This window comes from Thermobia domestica, chromosome 1 (genome assembly GCF_964235325.1).
Source record: "Thermobia domestica chromosome 1, izTheDome1.hap1.1, whole genome shotgun sequence".
Classification (NCBI taxonomy): domain Eukaryota; kingdom Metazoa; phylum Arthropoda; class Insecta; order Zygentoma; family Lepismatidae; genus Thermobia; species Thermobia domestica.
The window spans coordinates 25,719,058-25,744,005 of NC_137454.1; the positions used below are offsets into that span (position 1 = coordinate 25,719,058).

Here is a 24,948-nt window from a genome sequence, read left to right on the forward strand (position 1 = left end):
GAGTTAGAATATTTTTTTAATACACTATGTTCTTCCTTGAACAAAGAGTTGAGAAAAAGACTCATAAAATGCTTCGTGTGGAGTGTTGTGCTGTATGGTGCGGAAACGTGGATATTGCGTAAGGGTGACGAAAATCGACTGGAAGCCTTCGAAATGTGGGTGTGGAGAAGAATGGAAAGAGTTAGTTGGGTCGAGCGGAAAACGAATGAGAGAGTGTTAGAAATGGTGGGTGAGAAAGAACACTTTTAGATATTATTAGGAAGAGGAAGAGAAACTGGTTAGGACATTGCCTAAGAAGAGATTGTATCATGAGGGATGTCCTAGAGGGTATGGTGGCGGGAAAGAGAGGGAGGGGGCGAAGGAGACTACAATTAATGGATGATATTAAAACAGAAAGATCATACGCGAAGACGAAAAGGTTAGCGGAGGACCGTGGAGCATGGAAGCTTCTCAGCTGCGGCAAGTGATCTGCCAATAAAGGCAGAATACCTATGATGATGATGTTATTTCTAGTGATGTAATAATGTAAGCCTAAAGCCAACTTACTACTTTGTAACTACTTAGTATAGTTTGAAAAACAGTATTATAGATCTTAGTTAAGGAACCGGTTTTTCGCTTCTCCTGTAAAATTACGAAATTATGACTTGGTTTAGTTTACCTCTGAGGTCTCGATATAAAATCATCACCATTATCATAATCAAGCATTATCAATCCACTGCTGGATGAAGTCTTCCCAAGTTTTCTCTACAACTATCTATCTTGGGTAATTCTTTTCCAGGTTACTCCCCAGTGGTTCCTGATTTTGTCACAATTTCTTGTATGTGGACATTTCCTAGGCTGTTTTTGTCACGTGGTATCCAATCTAAAATTGCTTTCGTCTATCGATCATAATTTCGTCTTGCAATATGTCCATAACATTTTCCGATCTATTTTAAACATTATTTCATTAGTACCAGTCATTAGTTGCCAAATAATTCATTTCTATATATTTGGGCTACAAATAGTTCATATCCTCTACTTTTGGAGCACAGACACGCTACTTTTTGATCTTCGGATCTGGCAACACTGACTCAATTATTTAAATCAACACAATGTAAGGAACCCCATTTGCTGTAATGGCTAGTACCCTTGATTTTGGGTCGCACGGTTCCGAGTTCGATTCCCGGTGGCGGTAATGTTCAACGACCGAAGTTTTTCGGATTCCACTATGATCAGTAACTCCACGTCTCCTTTAGCCGCCCTAGCATAATCGTGAGACGTTAAACTAAAACAAAACAAACCAAAAATCAACACAATGTGTATTACTAACTGTAAGTCTTTGAATGATTGCATATAGCTATATGATATGGATCGAGTTTGAGGTGGTCGGTGGTCAAACTATAACAAATGAAATGCAGTTAGGGTGTAATTAAAATTTTAATAAAGCAGTGTTTTAATCTCAAACATACACCAGGCCTAAGGCTTAGGGAGAACAACTAGTGCTACAGAAAAGTTGTCAGTTACGTTTAATTTCAGTTACAATTTGCTTTTACGTGTATTGCTGGAACGAAAACTTTGACATTAACATTATAAATAGCCCAAAGACTATGAAAAACATCGTGTTTTGAAAACATTCTTGCACCATAAAACAAATTAGAGTAATTTTAAAATATTTTGCACTTTAGCTACGTTATTTGCACTATATTTATAATAATATTTAGCAATTTATTTAAGTTCGCAACACTGCTTAAAATAATGTAAGTGCGACTTGTTGTAATTAAAACTACTGAACACTAATGTTATAATGTTCATGCCATTTAAGTTATTAAAGATCTCCAAATTGTTGATTTTAGTGATATGTATTGTCCTTTGTTACACTGAATGATATATGTGCTTGCGTGGTTTAATTTAATATCTAAATTAGAAATATGTAGAGCTCTTTCGTGGCTAAGCAGTTAGCCTATGGGGTGAGAGACCCGGGTTAGATTCCCGGCGGAAGCTCATGTGGTTTAGATTCAACGTTAATCAGCACGTTCAGTCTCATATAACCTCGCTGCTGAAAGAGGCGTTAAACTCAATTAAAAAATGAAATGAAATTTTGGAGTTTTACGTCCCACGGTTATGCCGATTAGGCAAAAGGAGACTGTGATGATGAGAGATGAATGAAATGGTGGAATGAAGAAAGTGGAAGGAAACGGGAGAACCCCGAGAAAACTCATGCACTAAACTAAATTAACTGAACAGAAATGTGTAATATCAAACGTAGTGCAATTTGAGAAATTACAACTTTATGTTGCGTTGGCAACATTGCTTGTTTATTTAGTGGTATTGCAGAGTATCTGGAAGAATTTCTCCTTTCATATTTCACACAGAATGATAAAAAAATTCAGCATTTTTAATATATATGACTATTATATATAACTAGATGAAATACCTATTTTTCGCATGGGACCAGTATTTGGAAGTCAAGACCTGTGGGAGTATCACTATCTCAGCAACCGCGAAAACTACTGTATGTATTTGACACTAATATCGGTCATTTTTTATTATTTTTGCATGTCTGGGTACCCCCTCCCCAGCAGGTGAACCCCAGCCCGCATGCAATGGTAGCTGAATTTGAAAGTCATCGCTAATGGAACGCTAACGCTACCATTGATCTCAGCGACCGCAAAAACTATACATTTGACACTAATATCGGCCATTTTGGATTACTTTTACATGTCTCGGTATCCCTCCTGTGAACTCCGGCCCGCAGCTGAATGGGGTGAATTTGGAGGTTAATGCAATCGGAGTTTCACCATTGATCTCAGAAAACGCGAAAACTATTTCACACTAATATCGGTCATTTTGTATTATTTTTTAGTCTCGGTACTCCCCTCCCCCGCAAGTGAATCACGGCCCGCATGCGCTGGTAGCTGACTTTGAAAGTCATCGCTAATGTAAGTATCATCATTGATCTCAACGACTGCGAAAACTATGTATTCGACATTAATATCGGTCATTTTCTACTACTTTTGCATGTCTCGGTAAACGCCCCTCCTGATTCAAAATTAAAAAAAAAAAAAAAAAACGCTTCTTCTTGGTCTGAGGCCTGGGACATGATACTTGTCACTCAAATTTCGTAACTCGTGGACTCTCGTCTGGTCCCCAGGCCGCACACAGGCAATCAGAAAGACATACACGCAGACACACAGACAAACAAACTGTTCCTTTTACTTATATTATTAAATAGATATGATATACAGGCGAGGATCCAAGGGGAGTGCTAAAGGGGTTATACCTCCCCTTGACGCTCAGGTATACACTGTATAAAATGGGCTTCAATCCTACTTCTTTCTTTACACTGGGTAAAATATCAAACTAGTATATATATCCGCTAGTATCCGCTAGTATATATATATATAGGATCCGCTAGTATATATATATATATATATATATATATATATATATATATATATATATATATATATATATATATATATATATATATATATATATATATATATATATGTTGAGAGAGGGAGAGAGAGAGACAGAGGTGACTATGCACATCAGCAGTGGATTTTGTTTCGGGAGAGGCTTGAGAACGAGTAAGAAATATTTGTGTTGTACGTGCAATGCGAAAAAATGATCACAAATCTATTTCGGGAGGGGCTTCAGTCCGATAGCCATCCCCTAAATACGCCACTGAACATTAGTCAACCGTTCCCATATTACCTAATACAGCAACGAAAGAAATTTTGAGTAAAGGTCAATCTTAATAGTTGTCTATATCAATATTCGAGACGAGACCGAGACTTTCGAGACTGAGCTAAGTCTCGTCTCGGTCTCGTCTCGATTTATAAAGGTCCGTCTCGGTCTCGGTCTCGTCTCGGTAGATTAAAGGCCGTCTCGGTCTCGGTCTCGTATCGGTATATAAAAGTCCGTCTCGGTCTCGGTCTCGGTACCATTCCTACACATGAGCTTTCATTGGAAACTCAACCCAGGCTCCTACGATAGGTCGCATTAGTTTAAGGTCACATGGACAGTGCTAAAGCAAATGGTCAAACAAATCCCGACATGAATTGCTTGATTACTGTCAAATACCAGAACTCAATTCTCGAACAGTAGCGAACACCTGTTCAATTTAATTAGTTACTACAGTTTTGATATGGAAACTAGTCTTATCTTTGTCATAAACAAGTTTCTAATTTTTTGGAAAGATGTAGAAGGAAAATCAAAAAATAAAGATAAAAGAGCTAGTGGCGCTGGCATTGCAAACTGATATATTGAGATTGAAGCTCAATATTGAATTTTATATATATATATATAAATTACCATCTTTCCTCTGCAGGTGTGTTTGCTTTATCTTTCACTAACATAATACATTATTGTTTAAAGAAAAAGAACAGACACAACAACATTGTATTTGTTGTGTTTACGTCTTTGTGATTACGAATGCACTTTCCTCCCCTTTGTTGTTCATGATGGGGTAGCATAGTTAAAGGAATGCAAATGATGGCATTGCAAGGGGGGCAAATTGCCTAGAGCCGGCCCTCCGTATATGGAGGGATATTTTTAAATGTAATTAAGCATAAACTACTTTGTTAAGTAGTTTTACACTTCTAGTTACAGAAACCTCGGTAGCTTTCCAGAGTTTGTTTTCATGTATGGATATTTTGCTCTACTGTGTATCATACACCATTTTGATTAAATTTCGTGCAATTCTAATACTTTGTTTAGAAAATGTTTATGTTGAGTTATGCTTAATATTTAGACACTAATACTTATTTACTTACATGGGAAGCAGGAGTATCACATCAGTAACATTTTAACTTTTATAGCAGCAAGCTAAGGGAAAGAATTCTTGTTGTTTGAAACTTTCTTCCCTTAGCTGCTAGAGATAAATATAATTTTTACTAATGTGACATCCCTCAAGAACCGCCACTGACAGAAAAAATGGATTGTTAAGAATATTTATCAGTTGTACTACTCTTGCCATTTTGTACCTTTTTAATACAAAAGTCGGTTAGAGATAATGTTAAATATTAGGTGCCTAACAGTAAATGATGTAGTTCCCATGTTTATATTTCATTCAAACTTACCCGAAGATTCCACCTGCAACATAGATAATGCTAATATATCCACAACTGAGGGTCAAAGTGTAAACCAACACCCCCACGAAAGACATGAGATAAAACACCAGTGTTACGAATCTGGAAAAAAGGAGAAAAACCAATATAATAATTCAAACAGTAGAGTAATATATTAAGAGGGCATCATAGCCGCAAAATTAAAATACCGCTAATTTTACAGTAATTACGTGATATCTTCAAATAGATAAAAGATAATCGAAATGTGGAACAAGAGCGCCCTAGACAATATTATTTTACGTGTGATACCGTTATCACGACTCACTTATCTGCTTTCGATTTCCAGCCATTTAGAAAATTGGCATTAACTTTCGCGTTTATAAATGGCTGCAAACAAAAAGCTACTAGGTGACTCGTGATAACGGTACCTCATGCAAAATATTCTCTAGAGCGCTCTTGTTTCATATTGTGATTATCTTTTATCTACTTGAAGATATGACATAATTACTGTAAAATTATCGGTATTTTAATTTCACAGTGGTTAAGCATCTTAAATGTAAGTTTCTATCAAAATAAAAGTATAAGAGCAAAAGAGCCATATTATCAAAAGAAAGAAATTCAACAATAAGAAACCACAGACACAACATCTATTTTAAAATTGAAGTAAAGAATAATAGCAGCTATCCTAATCCTAACTATATATAAAACTTGACTTAAAATAAAGGGTACTTCCGTTTGACGTAGAAAGTTAAAATTTGGCAGATTGTAGCTTTCTGGGATTAACCCATAGGAAAATTGCCAAAATTGAATATTTTTAATTTTAGGGAGTCTAAAGGGGGATGAATAAATTCCCAATGTTATTTATATGGGACTTTGTTTAACATATCTCATTTTTTAGGTACTTGGAATTGGAATAAAAACTTGAAATTCGGTATGCTTGTACGTTTTCGTTAGCGTTACCTAAGTAAATCACCAAAAATAAATATTTCCAACTTAGGAGCTGTTTTATGGGGCCCTGAAAACTCTTTCCCATGTTATCTATATGGAACATCTTTTACACCCCAAAATGTTTAGGCACTTCCGGCAGGATTAGAATAATTAAATTTGGTATGATTATAGCCTTCCGGGACTAAGTCACATGAAAATTGCCAAAGTGATTATTTTTAGTTTTTAGGGGGGGTCTAAAGAGAGGATGAAGAAATTCTCATGCTATTTAAATGGGCGTTTTATTGGGATACAAAATATTATCTTTTAGGTAGTTCAAATAGCAAAAGAAACATGAAATTCGGTAGAATTGTGGGTTTAAGAGATGCGAACCTGTAGGCCAAGGGCGCAAAGTTCCCAGCTGCTCAAATTCTGGAAATATTAAGAGTAAATACACGAAATTCACTGTTCATAACAAAGGCTGATGCATAGGAGATGCAAGGCCGTAGGCGCGGAGCCCCTAGTAGCCAAATCCTCTATATAAGAGTAGTGCAACTATGGCATTAGTGAAACAGAAACAGCATTAGCGTCATCTATTGTTGTATTCATAGAACTATTAGACTCATTTCTGAACATATCTGTATATTTTTTGTATTAAAGTAAAAACAGTAAAAGAGATCGAGATGTGTCTTTTGCAATCAATCCAGCGTTCCAAGGATAGATTTCATCTCCTTTATTAATGCTTTATTCAAACCGAAGTGGTTCAGATTAGTTCTTTCCGCCATAGAACGAAAATGGTAACATATAGCGAGAAGCGGTTTTTTGTAAGTGATTTACTGACTCAAGCTTAAATAATGCTTTTGATAAAGTGGATACTTTCAAATATTTAGGATCAATATTAACAGACGAAAATCATATTCACGAAGAAATTAAATGTCGACTAAAAGCAGGGAATTCGTGTTAGTACTCGGTTCAAAATATCTTGTCGTCGCGAATTCTGTCGAGGAATTTGAAGCTTAAAATATATAAAACGATAATCATGCCTGTTGTTCTGTATGGTTGCGAAACATGGTCGCTTACTCTGAGGGAAGAACATAGACTGAAAGTATTTGAGAACAGGATCCTGAGAAGAATATTCGGACCCAAGAGGAACGAGAATGGGGAATGGCGGAAGCTTCATAACGAGGAACTACATAATTTATACGGTTTACCCAACATTGTTAGGGTCGTCAAGTCTAGGAGGCTTAGGTGGGCAGGTCATGTAGCTAGAATGGAAGAAAGTAGAAACGCTTTCAAAGTCTTGACTGGTAGACCCATAGGAAAACGACCATTAGGAAGACCTAGGCGCAGATGGGAGGATAATATTAAGATGGATCTCGCAGAGATAGGAATACAAAGTAGAAACTGGATGCAATTAGCTAAGAATAGAAGTCAGTGGAGAGCTTTTGTGAACGCGGCACTGAACCTCCGGGTTCCATAGGCCATAGAGTTAGTTAGTTAGTTACTGACTCAAGATATATAATGACTATAAACAACAACGAAAGTGGTTCAAATTTACTATTACTTCCAGATTCAAAACTGATTTCCGTAGAGCAAAATTAGTAAATGCTATCAATATGCAGTTTTTATTTTATTTTTTTTTTTTTTTTAATCGATTCAGCGTCCTGAGAATAGGTTCCATCACCTCTGTTGAAGCTCTATTCAAATTGGAATAGTTAAAATTAACCATTTCGCGTTTCAACATATATCATAAGTATATTATTACTATATTTGTAAGTGTTCACAATATTCTGAGGTGTTCCAAACAAGTGCTTTATGCACGTTAGAATTAGCCGAAGTCTGTATGTAGTGATATTAGTACGCAATACAATAAATTCCTACGTACTTGAATTTGTGGGTTTTATCGAGAAGTATTCCTCCCAAAATGGATCCTATAACACCACCAAACACAGAGACCATGCCTATTCTCCCTGCATCTTCATCATATTTCTATAAAGAAAAGAAAATGCTATTACTTTAGTTTGGTTTTATTGATCTTTTTTTCATTCGTAATTAGTTACATAAATCAAGCAATATCATTTACAACTTAGATCAAGTCATCAGTATGTTTCGCTTTTAAATATATACAATTTTCAAATTCTTAGTGCTGAAACTCATGAAGACCAATCAAGTGGTAGTCGTCAATTTTAAGATTACTCAAGTTAACTATGATTTATATTTTTATTAAGATAACTCTTGTTATGTAGCCAAGTGATGGGTGCATTGGTTCCCGCTGGATACAGCATTTTCTGTTGACTCAACACCAGAGGCAATTAGTATTGGAAAATTGTCTAGATTAGGAGATAGCACTTGCTGGACGAGACCTTTTAGTGACCGTTTAAATCAATCTGATTAATTCTGGTAAATACAATAGAGAAGGACACACCAAGCATACGGATGAAATATTGATAGCCACCGTTAATGTCAGTTACCCGTTAAGATGTTAAGGGGTTGACTCATATAACCAACTCGACCTAAGTACTCGCTCTAGCTATCTATTCCAAAAAACAGAACTCAAAAATTTGCTTACAAGTATAGGATATGAGTTATAAATAGCCACAGTTCAAGTCACCGTTATCCGTTAGTATTTTAACGGATTGGCCCCATTCATGAACTAATTGCTCTTGTTATCCGTTCCAAAAAACTGAAAAAGAAGTCTTGCATGTATAGGATATGAGCTATAGATAGTCACCGTTCAAGTCACCGTTATCCGTTAGTATTTTAACGGATTGACCCCATTCATGAACTATTTGCTCTTGCTATCCGCTGCAAGAGAAAGAAAAAGGAGTCTTACATGTATAGGATATGAGCTATAGATAGCCACCGTTCAAGTCACCGTTATCCATTAGTATTTTAACGGATTGGCTCCATTCATGAACTAATTGCTCTTGCTATCCGTTGCAAAAAACTGAAAAAGAAGTCTTACGTGTATAGGATATGATCTATAGATAGCCACAGTCAAGTCGCCGTTATCCGTTAATATTTTAACAGTTTGACTGTATTAACGAACCTGATAGAGTTAACTGTTTTAGATATCTGTTGGAAGAAAAATAATTACAAAATTTGGATTCGTTATTAATTTCATTAAAAATAATTTGTGTTTCTTCTTAACACAGTGCTGAATAACAGAATTAAATTAAAACGTGCTTTAAAATGTGAAGGAGATTTACTTGCAACGGATTAGTTGGTAGAGTATTTTATATGGAATAAAAATATAAATGCTTGGTTAGAAAGTTCTAATATATGTCAGGTAGGCTCTAATTTGATTAAATATAATCTCAATTTGATTAAATTTAGTCTCGTTAAACAAGATTTTTTACTTGCACTTTTGCTATAATTTAAATTTTGAAGGAATTTCTAAACTGAATCTAAAATCAAGTTTTCTATTATAATAAAATTAGTAGGTTAATTGGCATTAATTGTATTAGTTATGGTTAAATAACTGAAATCGACAAAGAGTGGTAATAGTTCCTTGTTATGTTAGTTTTGAGTTAATTCGTTAGTAAACTTAATAACCCTTTTAAACTAAGTGAAATTATTTTAAATTAGAAATATTATACCAACGCTAGAAATCAGAGAACAAATAAAGTTTCTTGACTCAGGCCCAGGACTCACTCATTTTCTAAGGGACATGATCCATATAAAACCCATCTACAAAAAATACAAGCCAAAGACAATTCAATTTGTGAATGTGGTGAAAGGGGGACACGAGAGCATCATATTCTCTGTTGCCCCTTACTATAGGAGTTATTTAAGGAAAGAGTAGACATAAGACATAAGACGATAACAAATATAATGAGAAGCGAGAAAGATTACAATATCCTAAAGAAAATAGCAGACCTTTACTCGAAACTAAAGAAAGAAGAATTCTATAGAGAAAAACACATAAGGAAAACAAGAGCAGAATGAATGTGGAAGGACGAATGGAATCCAGTTTCTCCTCTGGACCGGAGACCTTAGAACGTCTCGTGGAAGATATAGGAACTCCTATCTGCCGGGGAGGACGAGTGTGGTTGTGCTAGTGCGTCCCCAGGCATACAGTAGGTGACTTGGAGCGGAACTCCGGACGCACTAGAGTGTGTTTTCGGAATGTGTCTTTCCTTCGGGTGGCGGGTTCATCTGGTGTGACCGTGTGCACGTTGGCTGTGACTGTGTCTCCATAGGAGACAAGTTTGTCTTTGTGAATATATCAATTACGGTGTGTTAATAGAGATTGATCCCTACATCGGCACAGGCGGAAGGATACCTCGGAGCAGGGTCCACATTAAGTACTCTAAGTGGGCCCTGGACCTCAAACCTGTGTTATCGGGAGAAAATCTATTACAACCATGAGAACATTCAATAAACGAAGACTCAAGGGACTGTCAACAGGAATGCGGTAAGGATTAGTGTTGAAAGTCTTTGAGTTTTACGTCTCACGGTTATGCCGGTTAGGCTAAAGGAGACGGTGATTATGAGGAATGAATGAAATGGTGGAATGAAGAAAGTGGGAGGAAACGGCAGAACCCCGAAAAAACCCACGCACACGGTGTTTGTCCACCACAAAGTTCACGTGGCAGGGGCTGGGATCGAACCTGGGACCCAAGCACCAGAGTTGAACGCTCTACCACTGAGCCACCGCGGCCCCAGGATTAGTGTAGACTAGTGTGGTTTAGTGTGTTTTGGTGAATCTGCTTTAAGTGTCAAGTTAGTGTTCTTAGTGCTTTTAGTATGTAAAATGGGCAATATTAAATAAAACACACAGGGAAAAACAGTGTATAAATAGTATAAGAATTAAATGTAATTACAGGAGAGAAACCTGAAATAGCAGGAGAAAACCAAGCTCGTACAGGAAAAACCTGAAGATAGAAGAAGTCCAGCAAAATAAATATAGAAAAAATTAAACACTAAATAAACATCCAATCGAAAAAATAAATAAAATAAAAAAGAAACAATAAATAAATGAAGCATAAGAAATTTAAAAAAAATAAAACATAATAATTATAGATAGTAAATATGGACTCAACCAAGCTAAATAAAGGAACAAAGCATAAATAACTTCAAAAACAGTAATAATAACAATAATAATAACAATGATAATAACATATAGACATATATATGCCAAAAAATAGAAGTAGCTAGATAGTTAGAAGTAACTAACTAAATATTAATATGATCAGAATTAAATAAAATAAAAATAGAAAACAGAGGTAGAAAATGATAGGGCAGATCAGAAAGAATTGAGATTATTTTGATTTGATTAGCAAACAATTAGTATTAGAATATGTTAGTGTCAAGATCAATGGTCAAATACCTTGGAAATCGTATTAGTCGATAGTTGAGTTTTGCATAGTTTAGTCTTAGATTATGTTAGGGTCAAGCTCAATGGTTATAGTACTTTGGAAATGGTAATAGTCAATAGTTGATTTTTTTTTGCATAGTTTATTCTTTGTTCATTCTGTTTTGAAGCGTTACAATTTACACTAGTTCGATTCTATGGCTGGGTAGCCAACTTGAGGCGAAACATCCTAGGCTACGGGAAGCCAGCTTGGAAAAAAAGGAAAAAAAAACTATTTATCTTAAGACGTATCCGTAGCCGACGTTAAGAGAAAAGGGAAGGAGAAAAAAAAAATTGGGTCGCCGATATTATTCCTTTCTCTTACGCTGTAATTATGGACCAGTAAACACAACGCTACTTAACTCCAGATTCTTGTACACTAATGGCATCGTCCATGTTGAGGAAGAAGAGATAAAAAAAAAATCATTCAGGACAACACCATATATCTTGCAACTCTGTTTATTTAACTTTCCTTGTAATAACGTATAATACTAGACTCTCATTAACATTTATGATCATGGATAGCTAGATTCAAATAAAATATATATTATATATATATATATATATATATATATATATATATATATATATATATATATATATATATATATATATATATTCCGTTTAAAATTCTCAAACCTTTAACGCCAACACAACTCAAAAGTGAGTAACAGTAGAAGTTAAACAGTACTGTAATAACAGTAAAAGAGTTGTTTCCATTTAACTAAACATTAGCACAAAATCCTCGGTAGGCTACTTCACCACAAGAAAAAAACAAAAACAGGAAATTTACCAATTACATTACTGCTCATAAATATCTCATTGCAGAGAGAGTAGACCTACGGCTGTGTCGATTGACCTTCCCCCTTTAAGTACATAACATCTCCACTTTGTCCGCATCCAACTGTTAAGAGGACATTTCCCTCAACATAATTTACAATTAACAGCGGCGGTAATAACAATACACACTGTAGAATATTACGGGGAATACAAGACCAGCCAGTGAAATTAGACTCAGCTTCTGACACTTTCGCATTGAAGTACGAGCGGTATCGTACACCCACCGTCTTAGCGCGCCTCACTAAACTAGTGAGCAACATGACATAGCTAAAACATGACATGAAGACAACTCGAGGATTTAACACAAATTTTTGTGGTGTGGCGACTTAATACTTGGATTGTAAACTATATATATATTTATGTGAATATTAATAGACAATACGGAATACCTGCTACTAGACAGACATAAACTAGCCATCGCTAATCAATCTTTACTTTATCAAGTGAAGTACCTGAGGAATAGACAATACGGAATGCCCGCTACTAGACGAACATGAGCTAGATGGTAGCGAGTAATACGTTATACATCTAAACGACTCTAGGAAATGATTTATTCAAAGCAAGAAAGAAACGGTGTTGATATCAGACTACCCCGCCGGCGTATGATTCGACTTACTGGATAGAGACTCACTTTCGTTTACTCGGACATGTTACTGACGAGACTCATTTTAGACAATATTATAGACATTCTGAATTGATGCACACAATATGTAAATACACTGAGAAACCAATGATTAATGAATGTACGTATATTATTGTTTACTTATAAACGATCTGTATCAGTAGAATGAACACACTAAGATATTAATATGACGTTAGATATTGTGATCGGAAACGATTTGGACGGATTATAAACGGTGGACAATTTCTTACACAACTTCCTGGACGATGTCAGTTTCTTCACAAGACGGAATAAAGAATAGTAGGCATAATTAGGGGAAAGGAGGGTAAGTTGACGAGGTGTCTAAGATCACGAATTGTCAATTTCAGAGTCCTGAACTGATATGGCAACACAGCCTTCATGCGGTTGGGAAGGCACTAGTGCTACACGTGTTTGGAGATAGAAACTATTCCAATCGGCCATGTTCCAGTTGACCAGGAGTGCTTTGACTGTTTGCACGTCGGATCGTTGTAAGATTCCGGTGTCAGAAAATAACGTCTGAAGCTATTGTGATAAGTCCCCAGGACATGATTTCTGTTTTTTCGAAACAATGTAGTATATTAATTACATCAATAGTTCAATGTAACTCAGAAATAACTTGATGACAGATTTGTCTCTTTTGCAATAAAAAATGGCTGTTTCGCGTAAGATGACGAATCAAATAGGCGGACAAGATGGCGAATTCGTCATCTTACCCGAACTGCGTGAGCCCAAAAAGGGAGCAATTTTGAATAATAGTTTATGACTATGTTGAGACTATGAAGATTTCTCAGCGATTCAACCAAGAAAGAAGAAGATCGGCAAGGACTTCATCAAGACCTCTATGGATAAATTTCCTTACTCTCTGCGAAAAGCGGAACCTTCATCTGCAGGGAGGCTAGCTGCTTTCAACAAAACAAATGTTGAATCGCTCCTTAATATCTATAAAGATGTTTTAAATGAGAAACACTTTGAATCTCATCAGATTTTTAACATGGATGAAACGAGCTGTTCAACTGTACCCACGAAAATCACTAACCTATTAAGTTCAAAAGGAAATCGAAGAGTAAAGTTTCTTCTTCTGAAAGAGGTGTGAATGTAAGTGTGGCTTGTAGTTTTAATGCTGTTGGCAACTACGTCCCACCATTCTTTATTTTCCCCAAGGTACGTATGCAGGAACACTTTTTGAACAATGCTCCTCCTGGCTCTGCTGGTATCTGCAATGAGTCCCATCCCATATTACATTACAGGCAGTTAACGTGTGCAGAGAAAATCATATTAGCCTCTTAGGATTTCCTCCGCCACCGGATGCAGCCTTTGGATGTTGCCTTCTATAGTCTATTGAAAACTGCATATAGCCGTGATTGTGATGACTACTTGATGGCTCATCCAGGTGAGAGAATCAGCATAAAGAATGTTGCTGCCATTCAACGTGGCATATAGGAGGGTGGCCACGATCAGTCACGCAGTAAAGGGTTTCCGTGCTACAGGGTTAGTGCCATTAAATTTTCAGATTTTCAGTGATTCTGATTCGAGCCATCATTGACAACCGAAAACCAATATGTTCTTGAAGTTACAGAGACCGCAGCAACTGAAATAAATGCCACGGAACATTCAACAACTATAATGTCTAACTCAGCATCTGCATCATCTGTATCAGTACCTAAACCTTCTATTCCAAAATTGCCTCGTTCCTTTTCGCAATCTAACCAAATACACCCTGAACCTGCATCAACACTTGCAGAACCCGATTCTTCCATTTTTGAACTCGGACCATCTCATGCAGACCCTGGACTCTTAAATGCAAAATCATACAATGGTCTACACCTTCTTCCTAAAGCAGTTAACAAAGGAAGGAAACAGCGAAAGAAGCTGCCTTCGTTGCTTATCACCAGCAGTCCTGTCAAAAGAACTCTGGAAAAAAGGAAAGCCGGGAAATAACACAGACAGAAGACGAAAGAAGATATGCGTACCCAGAAAAAAGGAACACAGAAACGAAAAAACAAATCTCCGTAGCATAAAAAGAAGACATGTATTAAGGATTTATATTCAGTCGACTCATTTAATTCTTCTATATCAGTGACTTACATGGACGAAGACGACGATTCCGATGTTTTGGGGGAAGAAGTGTGTGTAGTATGTAATGAATATGGTAAAAGTGAAACGTGGTTCGCTTGTAATGTGTGTCACAATTGGGCCCATGCTGCTTGTACTGAATTGTCTGTAACAGAAGCAAAATTCAAAGCATATATCTGTGACTTTTGCGCTTGAAATCACATTGCGCTTGTGTTCATATTCTTCTATTCATGTTATTATTTGTGTATTCTGGAAAATACTGCGTTTGAAATACAATAACCAGTCCAATTCTGTTCTCATTTTTTGTCTCGTCATCTTACCCACCTATGGAAGTCATCTTACCCGCATAGGAGGGTAAGATGACGAAAGCGATATGGGGTCAATAAAAGTGAAATATCATAGTAACTTTTGATTTTAAAACCATCAAACAATTAACAGAGTAAAACGAAAGTCTAATAATTGCCGTGAACATAAAATCGAAACATTTCATCAACACAAGGCTGACAAAACATGCATAGAAGCTTACTATCGTCAACTTACCCTCCCTTCCCCTACCTGGGGAACAGTTACCAAAGCTCATCAAACCTTACTCTCACTTCACGAGTAGGAACACTGCCGAAACATTGTGAAACAATGTCCCAGGGTGACAACCGGTCCTGACGACTTCTCCAACATCTCACCATACAGCAATCATAACCATAACTTCGGCACAGGTTGACCAAAGGGTGACATCTCCTTAGTTGATGCCAAGTAAGCACATTTCACCACTACTTTCACCAGGTAGACAGAAGTTCGCTGCAAAGCTGCCGCAACACTGTTGATGAGTGAATAGACAACGAATCACTTAAGAAACTTCAACAAAATGGAGGAGGGCCGTTTGTCCATTGGCAGTCCAGGGACGTTGATTCCACAGAAGCGGGTACGACCAATAACCAGTTACATAGGATGGAGTCCTTTGTTAAGAAGTCTGATATCAATAAATCACCATGTCAGAAGACGAGGAATCCCGACTTCAAGAGGATGAAGCCATACGTAATCGAATGTGGTTTGGAGACAATAGAGAAAGGCTATTAAACTTCAGATCTCATCACAGCAGTGATTAACGAGTATTGCGCCAATCCCAGTAATACGTCAGACACACACACGCCGAACAAGTTTTAGATGAATCCTTTATAATTTACGACGTATTCATTCCTCCAACATAATGTTTAACCACAGCAATACTTAAGAAGGCACTGATAATGAAAACACAATCGTTTACTGCATAATTCGCAGGAAATTTCATGTCCAAAAACATGGACAAATTATGCTTCTCACTACACCTCCGTCATGTTCATTACAAGAAGCTAAGTCAAGGGGGGGGCACGCTCCACAGCCTGCTCGCTCCTGATTGGTCGCTCCATACTGCGCATCAGAGCGTAGAATGGAAACGACAACTTTAATAATAAAACATATATAACTAAGTGGAAATAAAAATTATATAAATGAACGTTTATATACTCACGTTAATAATTAATCGCTCTGTTTAAACGAAACACAAAATTCGAAATTATTTCAAACAGTCAGATCTATTCTCAAAAGCCGCTCAACGCAAACCATAGACATACAAAGAAAAGTAGCATACTAAAGCTACGCACACTGGCCCAATTGTCGACCATCTTGAATCCTTCATGAGAGTCGAGAATTGAGAAATATAAAAGAAATAACATTAACTAAGAGCTGATTAAACATTTCCACAAATAATCTCTTTGAGAAAATGTAACGCTCAAAGAGGAACGTTACAGTTTTGTTTCGTTTTTATCTTTTTGTTTCTTGTTTGTGGTTTTCCTTTCCCTCCCTTCATCCCCTTTTACCTATTCCAGAATGCAAAAGAAAATAAATTAAAGAAATAAAAGGCAATGATGATAACCCGTGCTGGTTATAATTTTCAGATACCGATTTTGAAAGACGGGCCTGAGCTTTTTTTTTTCTCACATATTTACAAGAGATCCGATTTGACGCTATTTTTGAATCAGGTTCTGAACACACTGTTTCGCAGTTAGTTTTGTTCCTGGGTCCTGGTAGTAAAGGTCTCTTGTGTGTTTGTAATTCACCACGTTCACACATATTCCTTCACTATCACAATTCATTTCTGCACGGAAAACGCAATTTTCTCGACACAACTTCTTTACCAGAACTAGACCAGTGCGGACCCAGGGGGACGATTGGAGCTATTGGCCCCCTCCCAAAAGAGGAAACTTTTCTTTTATTTTATATATAAATAAAATCCATCCCAGAGTTTGAAGCTCTTAAAAGTAGATCTAAGTAGCAGTATTACAATAGGGTGCAGCGTTTTACCACTTTTTTTCCGAAACGAAATGTAATATCTGCCAAAAGTGGCCCACCCATATGGACATTACAGGTATAGATTTTTTTTCAAATCAGATAATATCTTCTGTGAGAACTATTGCCTCAAAGTTTCAAAATTTCACTGAAAATTACAAAAAATACCAAAATTGTCCATGAATTTTAGTTATGTTAACGTAAACAATTTTTGGTTAAATACATGTCAGTTACTTAGAAAACTGACATTCAAGTATAAAAATGCCAGTTATGTGCCCTTGGGGGGATAGGGATGCCTCCTCTGGGGCCAGAAAAGGGGGCAAATTCAGTACATTTAAGTGGTTGTGCAGGTCCTCGCTCACCTGGTCATATAGCCTGTCCAAGCGTCCCAGAGTCTACCCCGTGGAGGTGGCTGCACCTAGGGCTCCTCCGACAGCCCTACCCAACCAACCAACCATATATAGGGACGGATGAACTAATCCAATTCGTCACTGTCAGGAAAAATTGTCACAAATTGGGACTTTGATTGCAATTTAGACACAGCTTGCCTAGAAAGTAAGGTTGACCTGATCATCCCGTCCCTAGCATCACTGCCACATACTCGAGAGGCTGCTTCAGTGACTAATTTCACTGCCATCGTGTGGCATGGATAGACGGTGGAAGACTATTCTGGCACAGTGTTGTCAGAAAGTGAAAGTTTGTCCATGAGCTATTTGTTTGATACTGTCCTTAGAACTGGTGGTACAGTTATTAAAACATCAGTGCTTTCACAAAAGATCATTTCAGTGTAATCTTTCGCCTCAAAATTCAGTCTGGAAATGATGCGAGAAATGCATTCGTCTGAATGGATGAACAGATTCATTTGGTAAGTATCTAGACATGTGAATGTTCTCAAAGACGTGACAAGGACCATTGGCAATGGAAGACTTGAGATAAGTGTCTCAGGTCTTTACTGAGTTTTCTGAGCTCTTCTGACTATGATGAGGTAAGTCACATTTTATTGGTTTGAATGACACCATTGGAAGCTTTTCAGTCAGATAGTTTTGAACCTATGGGACCTGTGTAAGAATAGGGGCTTGAATTAGCGCCAATATTCGTGAAGAGAGCTCGGAAAGGCAGTTCATTAAAATACAAGAGACAAATAGCCTGTTAGTTCCTTTAATTTTTGACGAATACCTCCCTTCCAACCAGTGTTAGTGTTTGTTCCATCACATCCAAGAACCTCAACTTCATCAAAGCCACCTTCGATTTGGTTCATGATGTACTCGAAAATAGCCGTGGTCTCGTCATGGCCAGAGCCAGAGAGAGGTGTCACGTCACCAACGTATTGAGAGTTAGGTTCAGCCAACAAGTGATAAGTGCCCTCCTCTAACGATGCCTGCGTGTGTTTTAGTGTTTTCCCTTTGACCATCAAAGTATAGGCTTTTAATGGGATCATAATTTCTAAAACTTTCTTTTAAATTCCGAGCATCTTTAAGTTTCGCATTCCTTATTTTGCTCCTGTCCACAATAAAAGCAGAGTTATGTTGCTAGATTGTTGAGAAGTTATAATTCCTGCCTTTAAAGCTGCCTGAAGCACAGTTGATGTTATATGTGCCGCATCCTTTTCGCTTACATTGTATCTCTGAGCAATCATAGAAGTTTCAGTCAAATCTAGCTTCGGTTTAGATGTTCTGTCTCTGGGTTTGGTCTCTTCCTCAGAAGAGTTTTCCTCTGCTTTCTCTTCAAGATCTGCTTCATTGTCACTGAAGTCATTTTTGTGATATAATAAATAAGATTGACTGTCTTAAAAAAGAAATACAGAATTTTCTGTGAAAATAGTGTTTAGCAAACTATTATCTGTAACGGCCAATTCATATAAGCTGAAGGCAAGAGTAACCAAATATAGCGCTTGAGAAATGGCGCCCAATTTGAAGCGTATCCGGCTCGTTGCTGATAGTGACGCTGAGTTACGCAGATCGGGACAGAAGGACGTTGCAGTATTGTGAGGTGGAGGGGTGGGAGTGTCATGGTGAAAAATAACAATGATCTGCTACCACTATGAACCACCAGTAGAAGGAAAAGGCAAGGACGAAAATAGCTGTAGAAACGCTTAATTGTACTGAATTTGCTCCCTTTGCGGGCCCCAGAGGAGGCACCCCTATCCCACCTCAGGGGCATAGAACTGGCATTTTGAGACTTGAATGTCAGTTTTCATAGCATCTGGCATATATAAATCCAAAAATATGTTTACTTTAACATAACTAAAAATAATGAACAATTTTGGTATTTTTTGTAATTTTCAGTGAAATTTTGAAACTTTGAGGCAATAGTTCTCACAGAAGATATTATCTGATTTGAAAAAAAAAAATCTATACCTGTAATGTTCATGTGGGCGGGCCACTTTTGGCAGGTATTACATTTCGTTCCGAAAAAAAAGTGGCTAAAGACCCACCCTAGTATTACAACCCACTGCCCCCCCCCCCAGAAGTCCGTCCTGGATCCGCCTCTGAAGTGGACAGGCAGGAAATTCCAGCTAAATTATTGCACATCGGGCGGCACGCTAGCGCCAAAGACGAAGAAGCTTCTATAAGGTGTTAAACAATTGCACATCGGACGATACACTGGAGTCACCCACAATTACACATGGAATTACTCACAATTGTTTGTTAGTGTCTGGCATTATCGCCGGATTACAATTATATGGTCCACCCTGCTATGCTTATGTTAGTAAAAACTACTTACCGGAAAGTATTCTAGGATGACTTGACCGAGTAACGTTTGAACGCCGCCAAGTGCACCAAGGTTCAGCCCATATGCAAAGAAAAGAAGAATGAAGTTTTTGTTTTTCATTAGTATTATCATCGATTGAAGGTAATCAGTTGATTCCTGGTTTAACAACGCTGCTTGGGCTGGGCTGGGAGGTTCAGGAGGTGCGTCTTCATAGACTATAAAAAAAAGATATTGAACAAAACATCAGTTATTGTTAAGTTTAAATTTTCTTTTTTCACACAATTCACATTTCATTAATAGACTGCCTTCACTATTAAGAGTAAAATATTTTATTGACTTTCTCACTTCGACTTATTAATTGTTAAATATACAATAATGGTATGATAAATCATAAGTGCAGTTGAATGAACCAAAATTCTAACAATTTGCTCATTTTAGAGGTCCAAATGAGTGACTGCGTCGATTTCTGTCACATCTTAAATATCAAATGTTTCAGTATTTTAATAAGATATAAATTAACAGTCTATCTATGATTAAAAATAAAATATTTAGTTTTTTTTTTCTGTCTAGGCGATTTAAATCACACTTACACTAAAAGAATATTGATTCCAGTATTGAAAACTTTGTACACTCACGTCCAAAATGATTGTCGCATATCTATAACTGTCTTCTTGTCAGAATATAATTTGATAATGATTTTGCAGGGTACTTTTAATAATGATACTACTCGTATGTGCATAATCGGGAAATGTATATTTGTGGTCAATTTCATAGGAAAAGAATTATAAATACGAAAATTAGAATGAGTAAAACAAAATGTTGCTAAAACACACAAGGAGTTTTATTTTCGTTTCATTGTTCTTATTTACTGCTCTTTTGACACGAAATTTGCCACATACATGTTTTTGCTGATTATACACATACTAACATTATAAAAAATACCGGGCGAATTCGTTATCATATTATATTCCTACAACACCATATTTATAGACATACGACAATAATTTTGGGCATGAGTGTACATGTTAGACTCCTATGACCGAGAAGTCTGGACAGAAGTCCGATAGGTAGATCACTGTTGCCTCACTTGGTACAATTGTACCAAATTCAGCCCTTTTTGTCATTCATCGGCCCGTTGGTACCACGCTGGCATTTTCAGCCCCTTTTGTGAAAAAGTTGGTACAATTCTACCTAATTCAGCACCATAGATACCACTGTCACTTAAAATTATTAATAATGTGTTGTGATGTCTTTCAGGGAAGGTTCTAGGACGCTGACCAGTTTTAAATTTATTTTTACAAATGTCAGTTTACGTATCTCATATTCTTCTTACAATTTATTATCCTCCTTCGGTCGTGAAATAAGCGAGAGTACAGTATAATAATTTATATTTTAATGTTTTATTATAACGTATTGTTTACACACGAACTCAGAGATGATTGATTTATTGCTTGTTTTATTTATTTTTTCTAATATGACTATAATACTGTTTTGGCTTATTGGTCACTTTGAAATAGAGGCGCGTTATTGAAATAGAGGCCCTACAATACATAAGGGATAACTGATGATAACTGTTTTCCCTTTTAATTTGCGACCTCTGTTATACTTCCTACGTGCGAACAAAAAAATCATCTACTTCCACAGTTGTTCGGGGTCGTCCTACTTGGACGTTTTCAAAACGAACACTTTCTTGATTTAGACTCTTGGAAGAAGGGGGAGGGATATTCTAGAACATACTCTTTTAGCTTCATGTTATTGAGCCATGTATTACACTGGTATAAAATAATGAATCCAGCCCTTTTTGTTTCAATTTGGTACATTTTTCAGCCCACTTCAGACCTAGGACTGTGGCAACACTGAGATGAAGAAATGAATTGACCATAACAACAATATTTGCTCTTGTAAGGCCCTACAAAATTTGACGCCTATTTGATAACGAACTATCATTGGATTTCGCTGCCTCAATATCTTCACTGTTACTGATACTACATGTTAAACCGATATCAGTCTACAGTATAGTTAAAATATTATATCAGTCTACAGTATAGTTAAATTTACTGTACGTAAGTTGTACTACGTTCATTAAACATGGTTGTACCCACTGCTTTTTCTCTAATACAAAATGCATTTTACTAGGTCGTTATAATATTTGCTTGCAAGATGAATATTTTCTGTTTGTACTTGCCACATAATATTCTAAAGAAAAAGAGCAGCTTTTATATTTGTGCAGACCAGAGGCATATCGTTTACAGCAATGGCGGCGATTGGACGTTAAAAGTGGGGGGGGGGGCAAGACATGATTTGAATATTTGTATATCAATGTTAATATACAAATTTCCCTGGTTGAAACTATATACATTAATAGGCCATTTCAGAAAAGTAGGAGGGCAACTGCCCCCCTTTGCCCCCCCTAATCGCCGCCCATGATTTACAGTATAATTGGCATCATTTGTGTAAATAATTGTAATTATTTCTGTGTTTTGTTACTGGGGATGAGATATTTAAAAAAAAAACAATTTTTACTGTTTTGTGGTTTAAGTATGTTCTTCAATATCTAACAATGTTGCATAATATTACGTAAAACTTAATATGGTACCCGAAGCCGCCATTTGCTATCTATTTCGTCGGCAATAAGATTTACTAGACTTGTTCGCGAATGGCAGTACAGTGCAAAATTTTGTGTTCTTTTGAATTAATTTCACTAATGATGTCTTTATCACTGGTAGTGGATAAACAGTCTAACAATGTTGCATAATATTACGTAAAACTTAATATGGTACCCGAAGCCGCCATTTGCTATCAATTTCGTCGGCAATAAGATTTACTAGACTTGTTCGCGAATGGCAGTACAGTGCAAAATTTTGTGTTCTTTTGAATTAATTTCACTAATGATGTCTTTATCACTGGTAGTGGATAAACAGTCATTGTCAGTAAATTTAGAACTCTCACCTGGAAACCTAGGTTTCACTGGCTGAGAATGTCAGGTCATTACTACTTCTTATACATTTGTCACAATCTTGTCATCTAACTCTCCTCTGACACTTTTGCGTCATCTAATCTTATACTTTCTTCATCAGGAGAAGGAGCTATTGCAACCCGCAGAGAATGCGAGAAAGAGGAAGAAAATATAAAAATCGACAAGATAGATACATGTTCATAACAATTGCCATTGAGTCGAGCGGCACTTGGGGTCTCGAAGTTCTCAATTTCATCAAAGAAGAACGCCAACGTATTGCACAGGTTACTTATGACAATGGGGCTACTGCTTATTTTTATACAACGTATAAGCATAGCATTCAGCGAGGCAATGTGGCTTCCATTTTAGGTACAGTCATGTCCAAAATTATTGTCGCATATCTATAAATGTGTTGTTGTAGGAATATAATTTGATAACGGATTCACCCGGTATTTCTTATAACGTTAGTATGTGCATAATCGACAAAGACATGTATGTGGCAAATTTCATGTCAAAAGAGCAGTAAATAGAAACAATAAAACGAAAATAAAATTTTCTTGTGCATTTAGCAAGATTTTGTTTTATTCATTCTAATTTTCGTATTTATAATTCTTTTCCTATGAAATTTAACACAAATATACATTTCCCCATTATACACATAGTATCAGTATTAAAAGTACCCTGCAAAATCATTACCAAATTATATCGTTACAAGGAGACAGTTATAGATATACGACAATCATTTTGGACATGAGTGTACATTATCTCTTGGCAAATCATTAGAAGATTTTTTTCTTTTGAAACTGCAGAATCAACTGTTATTTTCTATCATTTTCCTTTCTTTACTACCAATCATATTTTTTTTTATCTTTTTGTTATCCTCTTTCTTTTCTATCTTTCACAATGTAACAAAATTACACCAAAATACAATTGTAAAAACTTGCTACGATTATGTAATAAATGACGGTGAAATATAAAGAATTACATTTTCAGTAAGTAACATTCAAATATTGTTAAATTTAGTTAAATTCGATTTTGCAATATAATTAAGTATTATTGATTGTTATGTTAATATATTGAATGTCAGTATTTTTTATTACATCCTTGTAGCTTTACAAAAAAAAAAGTGTCTCCAATAAATATTTTAAAGTTAATTGCTTATCACATTTGTATGTCAAAACACCATTCTGCATGTACTGCATGCTTCATATTCAACTTTAGCAAATTTAAACCAGTTTTACACACGGAAGCGATTATTGCACACACAGCAAGATATTACACTTTGTTTCTCATAAATTAGGTTAGAACACAGAGTACAATGCTGTTCTTTAAGCGCCATCTTGAAATATAATAATAATAATAATAATAATAATAATAATAATAATAATAATAATAATAATAATAATAATAATAATAATAATAATAAATTTCGCAAAAAGTGCTACACCATGCAACATATTTAGTTTGTATTAGTTACAGCTCACAGATGACGAGAAGAACCCTAGCAGAAGTAGTGTGACGTAGGTATGGGCTCGCCCACTTTTCGCACGGTGGTTTCAAATGACACCACGGAATAGCACACAAATAACTACCCAGAGTAGCAGGCGACATCTAAATATAGACCACACCTCGAAAACCGAAAATGGACTTGACCGTGTCGTTGACCTTTCCCCGCTTCTCCTGTTTTAGGGTTCTTCTCGTCATCTGTGAGCTGTACAATCCATTAGATGAAGCATATCAACTATCAACAACAGATGTGTTACAGTACAATATGATTATTAGAAGAAATGTGATCTTTAAGGAAAGATACGTTTTCAACCTCGCACTATTCTAACAAAAGAAGAAATAAACTGGAAGCACTCTTGAAAGTAAATGATAATTAATGTATTTTATACTTACAGAAGATCAGTAAGAGAAGATTCACCGTTCCTAAAATGGCTATCGAGAGATACATAACGTAGAGATCGCTAGCAACGTCATCCAAATTGTCATGATACTTCACAAGCACAGGACCCAGCAAAAATGCCACGGCATTCCCAATCTGGAATCAAGTTTACAAATATCTTACAAC

The 24,948-nt window shown here is 36.4% G+C and overlaps 1 protein-coding gene across 1 annotated transcript in view; it reads right to left on the bottom strand.

Moving 5' to 3' along the window:
* Positions 1-24,948, bottom strand: part of LOC145673267 (choline/ethanolamine transporter flvcr2a-like) — a 37,854-nt gene that overhangs the window by 6,631 nt on the left and 6,275 nt on the right. Inside the window, exons 3-6 of the mRNA XM_081743179.1 lie at positions 24,777-24,918; positions 19,934-20,136; positions 7,861-7,964; positions 5,064-5,174 (exon numbers count right to left, since the gene is read on the bottom strand). Of these exons, the coding sequence (XP_081599305.1) occupies positions 5,064-5,174; positions 7,861-7,964; positions 19,934-20,136; positions 24,777-24,918 (560 nt within the window). The remainder of the gene's footprint in view (positions 1-5,063; positions 5,175-7,860; positions 7,965-19,933; positions 20,137-24,776; positions 24,919-24,948) is intronic.